Below are 6,900 nucleotides of genomic sequence, written 5' to 3'. Positions count from 1 at the left end.
CAGGGCGGTTAGAAGAGCACAGGAGGGCGCGGTACGCATCAGAGAAGCTTTGAAAAACAGTTTCATGACTGGCCAGGCTACGGTGTAAAAGTTCTGTTTGTTTCTCCTTGATGAACCCCCCCGCCCCTTGGTTCACTCTACTTCCCTGTAAGCTAACCACCCTCCCCTCCTCCCTTTAATCATTGCTTGCAGAGCCAATAAAGTCATTGCTGCTTCACAGTCATGCATTCGTTATTCATTCATCACACAAATAGGGGGATGACTACCAAGGTATCCCAGGAGGGGTGGTGGAGGAGGGAAGGAAAATGCCACACAGCACTTTAAGCACAGCACTTTAAAAGTTTACAACTTTAAAATTTATTGAATGACAGCCTTCTTTTTTTTGGGCAATCCTCTGTGGGGGAGTGGCTGGTTGGCCGGAGGCCTCCCCACCGTGTTCTTGGGCGTCTGGGTGTGGAGGCTCTGGAACTTGGGGAGGAGGGCGGTTGGTTACAGAGGGGCTGCAGTGGCAGTCTGTGCTCCAGCTGCCTTTGCTGCAGCTCAACCATACACTGGAGCATACTGGTTTGGTCCTGCAGCAGCCTCAGCATTGAATCCTGCCTCCTCTCATCACGCTGCCGCCACCTTTGAGCTTCAGCCCTGTCTTCAGCCCGCCACTTACTCTCTTCAGCCCGCCACTTACTCTCTTCAGCCCTCCACCTCTCCTCCCGGTCATTTTGTGCTTTCCTGCACTCTGACATTATTTGCCTCCACGCATTCGTCTGTGCTCTGTCAGTGTGGGAGGACAGCATGAGCTCGGAGAACATTTCATCGCGAGTGCGTTTTTTTTTCTTTCTAAGCTTCACTAGCCTCTGGGAAGGAGAAGATCCTGTGATCATTGAAACACATGCAGCTGGTGGAGAAAAAAAAAGGGACAGCGGTATTTAAAAAGACACATTTTATAAAACAGTGGCTACACTCTTTCAGGGTAAACCTTGAAAGTTAACATTACATACATAGCACATGTGCTTTCGTTACAAGGTCGCATTTTGCCTCCTCCCACCGCGTGAACGGATTTTGGTTGAATGCCAGCAAACATACACTGCAATGCTTTGTTCTACAGTGATTCCCCAGTACGTGTTGCTGGCCTGGAGTGGTAAAGTGTCCTACCATGAAGGACGAAATAAGGCTGCCCTCCCCAGAAACCTTTTGCAAAGGCAGAACCGCAAATGCCAGGGCAAAGTAATCCTTTCACATGCTTGCTTTTAAACCATGTATAGCATTTTAAAAGGTACACTCACCAGAGGTCCCTTCTCCACCTGCTGAGTCCAGGAGGCAGCCTTGGGTGGGTTCGGGGGGTACTGGCTCCAGGTCTAGGGTGAGAAACAGTTCCTGGCTGTCGGGAAAACCGGTTTCTCCGCTTGCTTGCTGTGAGCTATCTACAACCTCCTCATCATCATCTTCTTCGTCCCCAAAACCTACTTCTGTATTGCCTCCATCTCCATTGAAGGAGTCAAACAACACGGCTGGGGTAGTGGTGGCTGAACCCCCTAAAATGGCATGCAGCTCATCATAGAAGCGGCATGTTTGGGGCTCTGACCCAGAGCGGCCGTTCGCCTCTCTGGTTTTCTGGTAGGCTTGCCTCAGCTCCTTCAGTTTCACGCGGCACTGCTTCGGGTCCCTGTTATGGCCTCTGTCCTTCATGCCCTGGGAGATTTTCAGAAAGGTTTTGGCATTTCGAAAACTGGAACGGAGTTCTGATAGCACGGATTCCTCTCCCCAAACAGCGATCAGATCCCGTACCTCCCGTTCAGTCCATGCTGGAGCTCTTTTGCGATTCTGGGACTCCATCATGGTCACCTCTGCTGATGAGCTCTGCATGGTCACCTGCAGCTTGCCACGCTGGCCAAACAGGAAATGAGATTCAAAAGTTCGCGGTTCTTTTCCTGTCTACCTGGCCAGTGCATCTGAGTTGAGAGCGCTGTCCAGAGCGGTCAGAATGGAGCACTCTGGGATAGCTCCCGGAGGCCAATACCATCGAATTGTGTCCACAGTACCCCAAATTCGAGCCGGCAACGTCGATTTAAGCGCTAATCCACTTGTCAGGGGTGGAGTAAGGAAATCGATTTTAAGAGCCCTTTAAGTCGAAATAAAGGGCTTCATTGTGTGGACGGGTGCAGGTTTAAATCGATTTAACGCTGCTAAATTCGATCTAAAGTCCTAGTGTAGACCAGGGCTAAGTGCAGGACCCTGCACTTATCCTTATTGAACCTCATCAGATTTCTTTTGGCCCAATCCTCCAATTTGTCTAGGTCCTTCTGTATCCTATCCCTCCCCTCCAGCGTATCTACCACTCCTCCCAGTTTAGTATCATCCGCAAATTTGCTGAGAGTGCAATCCACACCATCCTCCAGATCATTTATGAAAATATTGAACAAAACTGGCCCCAGGACCGACCCTTGGGGCACTCCACTTGATATCGGCTGCCAACTAGACATGGAGCCATTGATCACTACCCGTTGAGCCCGACAATCTAGCCAGCTTTCTACCCACCTTGTAGTGCATTCATCCAGCCCATACTTCCTTAACTTGCTGACAAGAATACTGTGGGAGACCGTGTCAAAAGCTTTGCTAAAGTCAAGAAACAATACATCCACTGCTTTCCCTTCATCCACAGAACCAGTAATCTCATCATAAAAGGCGATTAGATTAGTCAGGCATGACCTTCCCTTAGTGAATCCATGCTGGCTGTTCCTGATCACTTTCCTCTCATGCAAGTGCTTCAGGATTGATTCTTTGAGGACCTGCTCCATGATTTTTCCAGGGACTGAGGTGAGGCTGACTGGCCTGTAGTTCCCTGGATCCTCCTTCTTCCCTTTTTTAAAGATTGGCACTACATTAGCCTTTTTCCAGTCATCCGGGACTTCCCCCGTTCGCCACGAGTTTTCAAAGATAATGGCCAATGGCTCTGCAATCACAGCCGCCAATTCCTTCAGCACTCTCGGATGCAACTCGTCCGGCCCAATGGACTTGTGCACGTCCAGCTTTTCTAAATAGTCCCAAACCACCTCTATCTCCACAGCGGGCTGGCCATCTCTTCCCCATTTTGCGATGCCCAGCGCAGCAGTCTGGGAGCTGACCTTGTTAGTGAAAACAGAGGCAAAAAAAGCATTGAGTACATTAGCTTTTTCCACATCCTCTGTCACTAGGTTGCGTCCCTCATTCAGTAAGGGGCCCACACTTTCCTTGGCTTTCTTCTTGTTGCCAACATACCTGAAGAAACCCTTCTTGTTACTCTTGACATCTCTGGCTAGCTGCAGCTCCAGGTGCGATTTGGCCCTCCTGATATCATTCCTACATGCCCGAGCAATATTTTTATACTCTTCCCTGGTCATATGTCCAAACTTCCACTTCTTGTAAGCTTCTTTTTTATGTTTAAGATCCGCTAGGATTTCACCATTAAGCCAAGCTGGTCGCCTGCCATATTTACTATTCTTTCGACTCATCGGGATGGTTTGTCCCTGTAACCTCAACAGGGATTCCTTGAAATACAGCCAGCTCTCCTGGACTCCTTTCCCCTTCAAGTTAGTCCCCCAGGGGATCCTGGCCATCCGTTCCCTGAGGGAGTCGAAGTCTGCTTTCCTGAAGTCCAGGGTCCGTATCCTGCTGCTTACCTTTCTTCCCTGCGTCAGGATCCTGAACTCAACCAACTCATGGTCACTGCCTCCCAGATTCCCATCCACTTTTGCTTCCCCCACTAATTCTACCCGGTTTGTGAGCAGCAGGTCAAGAAAAGTGCCCCCCCTAGTTGGCTCCTCTAGCACTTGCGCCAGGAAATTGTCCCCTACGCTTTCCAAAAACTTCCTGGATTGTCTATGCACTTCTGTATTGCTCTCCCAGCAGATATCAGGAAAATTAAAGTCACCCATGAGAATCAGGGCATGCGATCTAGTAGCTTCCGTGAGCTGCCGGAAGAAAGCCTCATCTACCTCATCCCCCTGGTCCGGTGGTCTATAGCAGACTCCCACCACTACATCACTCTTGTTGCACACACTTCTAAACTTAATCCAGAGACACTCAGGTTTTTCTGCAGTTTCGTACCGGAGCTCTTCCCATTTGGTCATTTTCTTTAAAACACGGTCAGGGTCTCCATTGAATTGCACAGCATTTATCAAAGTCACCCCTTGCACTAAATGTTCTTGGGTGAGGCACAGACATTGCATAGCATAACCTATAGCAATAATAGTGTTTAATAAGCTTTCTAAACACAGCTCAGCACGCAGGCCCTGGAGCTTGCAGTTTATATCCACTGCAGTGCTAGTCTCACAGTCATGGTGCTGTTGGGCTGATGTATCTGTGACATAGCTCTCACAAGCTTCAAAAAGCTATTTCCTAAGGCAGTGATTAAGGACAGCATAAACAGCAATGCGTACAATAGTCCGCATAATTTTTTTTATGCTCACGATGTAGCACTGGCTCAGTAAGTTCCATGCCAAGCCTCCTCATAGTCGTCATCCTCGGAGTTCTCTTCAACAATTTGTATCGGCGTTGAGCAAAAACAAGGTGGGCCCGGTTCATCTTCGCTGCTTGATGCAACGCTGTCCAGGGCCTCCGGGTCCTCTAGAAAGGCATCGTCGAGCTGTCGAGAGATTTTAAGACAAGAAACAAGTGTAAGTTCCCACTGCTCGTTTTTATATTTACACAACCCCTGGTTCCTAACCCATTACACCCCATCATCATCCGTCACTTCTTATTCATTCATTTACCTGCCCTGTTTTTTCCTTCTGCTTAGGCCAATATAAAAGTTCCTTATTTTAATATATTTTTATTAAGAAGTACTTTCTTCAAGAGTTTTACTTTTTAAATCAAACGTCAAGAAAGTAAGAACAATAACATGCATTTAATTCCCCTGAGCAGTTACTATAATTGATGGTGGCAAACAATTCAAGCTTCAGCAAGAAGTAAGGCTTTCACCACCTAATATAGTACATATTGTATGCCACATTTCCTGCTAACCAAAACCAAATGGAAAATGTACTTACTAGTACTTTATTTTCTCATAATAACTCTATTCTCTGGCCTCCTTGCTGCTTGTTTTTCTCTTTTTATTCATTTCTTCGTAGTATTGACCAGAAGAACAATCTGTTGCCAAAGTTGGGTTTTTATGTGTTGGAGGGGAAGAAAGATCAACAAATAGACCCTCTGTATTGACTTAATTGACAGCTGTGAGGAAGTAATCCAAAACCAATACTTCTCTCACCTATTTGTAAAGTTTTGGGGATTGATGAAGAAATTTCTGTGTTTAAAGGACAATAACAGAGCTTAAAGGACATGGAAGTTTAAGAAATTGGGTTTGCAGCTTGGAGAGGATAAGGAAACAAACATTGAAAATGTACTTTCTGTTCTGGTAGATTATTGTCCTTTCATTTTTTACAATATTACGTATATTAGTATGTTACAAGTTTCAAAGTTACTGTAAGAACAATTCTATTAAAGACGTTAAACTGCTAGCTGGGAAAATAGAGCTTGATTCTCTCCCCCTGTACAGTTCTTTCAGTCTCCTCAGATGGTGAATGGGGACCATAAACTGGCCAGATCAGAGCTAAGAATTACCTCAGCATGGAGGAGCTCTCAGCTGGCACAGTGCTGCCATAGCCATCTTGTATGCCACCCTCCAAGTAGCTGCTGGCAGAAAGGGGTGTGGCAGAAACGGGATAATTGTTATGTCGAGGTCCCTCACTCTCATGGAGGGAGGGAGGCCACAAACCGACTATACCAGTGGTCCCCAACCTTTCTGTGGGAATAGCCAAATGCCCCACCGCTGAAATGCCACCAAGAAGCAGCAGTGGAAAGAAGTGTCGCCGCCAAAATGCCACCAAGAAGTGGTGCTGTATCTCGGCGGCATTTCAGCTGGTGTTTCTCCATCGGCCGTGCTCCGCAGCGGCATTTCGGCGGCACGGTGTCCTGCAGGTGCACACAACTGCCCCAGTGGGCGCCATTGCGCCTGCGGGCACCGCGTTGGGGACTCCGGTCTATAGCCCAGCACCTTCTGGCTGGAGCCAACAGTACTTAACAGTCTATAAGGGAGCTCGAGCCCCCTAGGCAGGGCAGAGCACAAACAGTCTATAGCTCTGGCCTGCGGTCAGGGCAGAATAGCAAAGGAGTCTAGGGGACCAGACCCTCGGGCAGGGCAGGGCACCAAACAGATGGAAGTTCTTACTCTAGTGGATGGCTGATAAACACAGGCTTCAGGGCCCACAGGTGGGGAGGCTGCCACTCCAGGTGTGGAGTGGCAGGGGTAAGGGGCAGTGTTCCCTCTAATTTTTGCATTTCTTGTGTGTAAATTTTTGTGCGTGCAGTGTTTTGCTGTGTGCGCAGGGTTTAGGATCTGTGTGCGCGCGCACATGCGCACAGTTTAGAGGGAACAGTGGTAAGGGACCCCTCCTGACTCCACCAGGTCCCAGCCCAGGGCCCTAATAGTGGTGGAGTGTTCCACCACTGGGTCATTGGGGAATCCCACCGTAACATGCTGACTCACACTCCAGCAGCAGAACCGGGCCAGAGTCTGGTTCCCTTAGGCTACATCCTACCACAGTCTGGGTTTAGGGCTCTGTAGTCCAAACGTTCTCTGTCTTCTCAGGGTACTCGGCCGCCAGCAGTCCCCACAGCTCCTCAGGGCATTCATCTGACGGCGGTCCTGGCAGATCCTTGAGACACTCATCTGTCTCCTCTGGCTGCAGGGCACAGCTCCACTCGAAACCTAGTCCGGGATCCTGTTGAGATCCCAGCTTCCTGGAAGAGCCGTCTGCTCCCTCTGGTGCTCCAGCCCCATCTGAGCTCTGGGGCTCTCCTTTTGTACTTCCTGTCCCACCCCAGGACTTCCAGTGAGTCAGGGTGGATTTAGCTCTGCTCACCAGGGGG

At 48.8% G+C, this 6,900-nt stretch overlaps 1 protein-coding gene across 1 annotated transcript; it reads right to left on the bottom strand.

Annotated features, from left to right (window-relative positions):
- Positions 1-246: 246 nt before the first annotated feature.
- Positions 247-2,148, bottom strand: LOC142072031 (uncharacterized). Its single transcript, XM_075128253.1, has 2 exons — positions 1,281-2,148; positions 247-892 (listed from the first exon to the last, which is right to left on the bottom strand). Exons 1-2 carry the CDS (start codon positions 1,858-1,860, stop codon positions 351-353), a joined length of 1,122 nt encoding a protein of 373 aa, XP_074984354.1. The 5' UTR covers positions 1,861-2,148; the 3' UTR covers positions 247-350.
- Positions 2,149-6,900: the final 4,752 nt, after the last annotated feature.

The sequence above is a fragment of the Caretta caretta genome, chromosome 5, assembly GCF_965140235.1.
Source record: "Caretta caretta isolate rCarCar2 chromosome 5, rCarCar1.hap1, whole genome shotgun sequence".
Lineage (NCBI taxonomy): Eukaryota > Metazoa > Chordata > Testudines > Cheloniidae > Caretta > Caretta caretta.
Note: the sequence above shows the minus strand (reverse complement) of the source record. Positions and strands in the feature narration are given on the sequence as shown.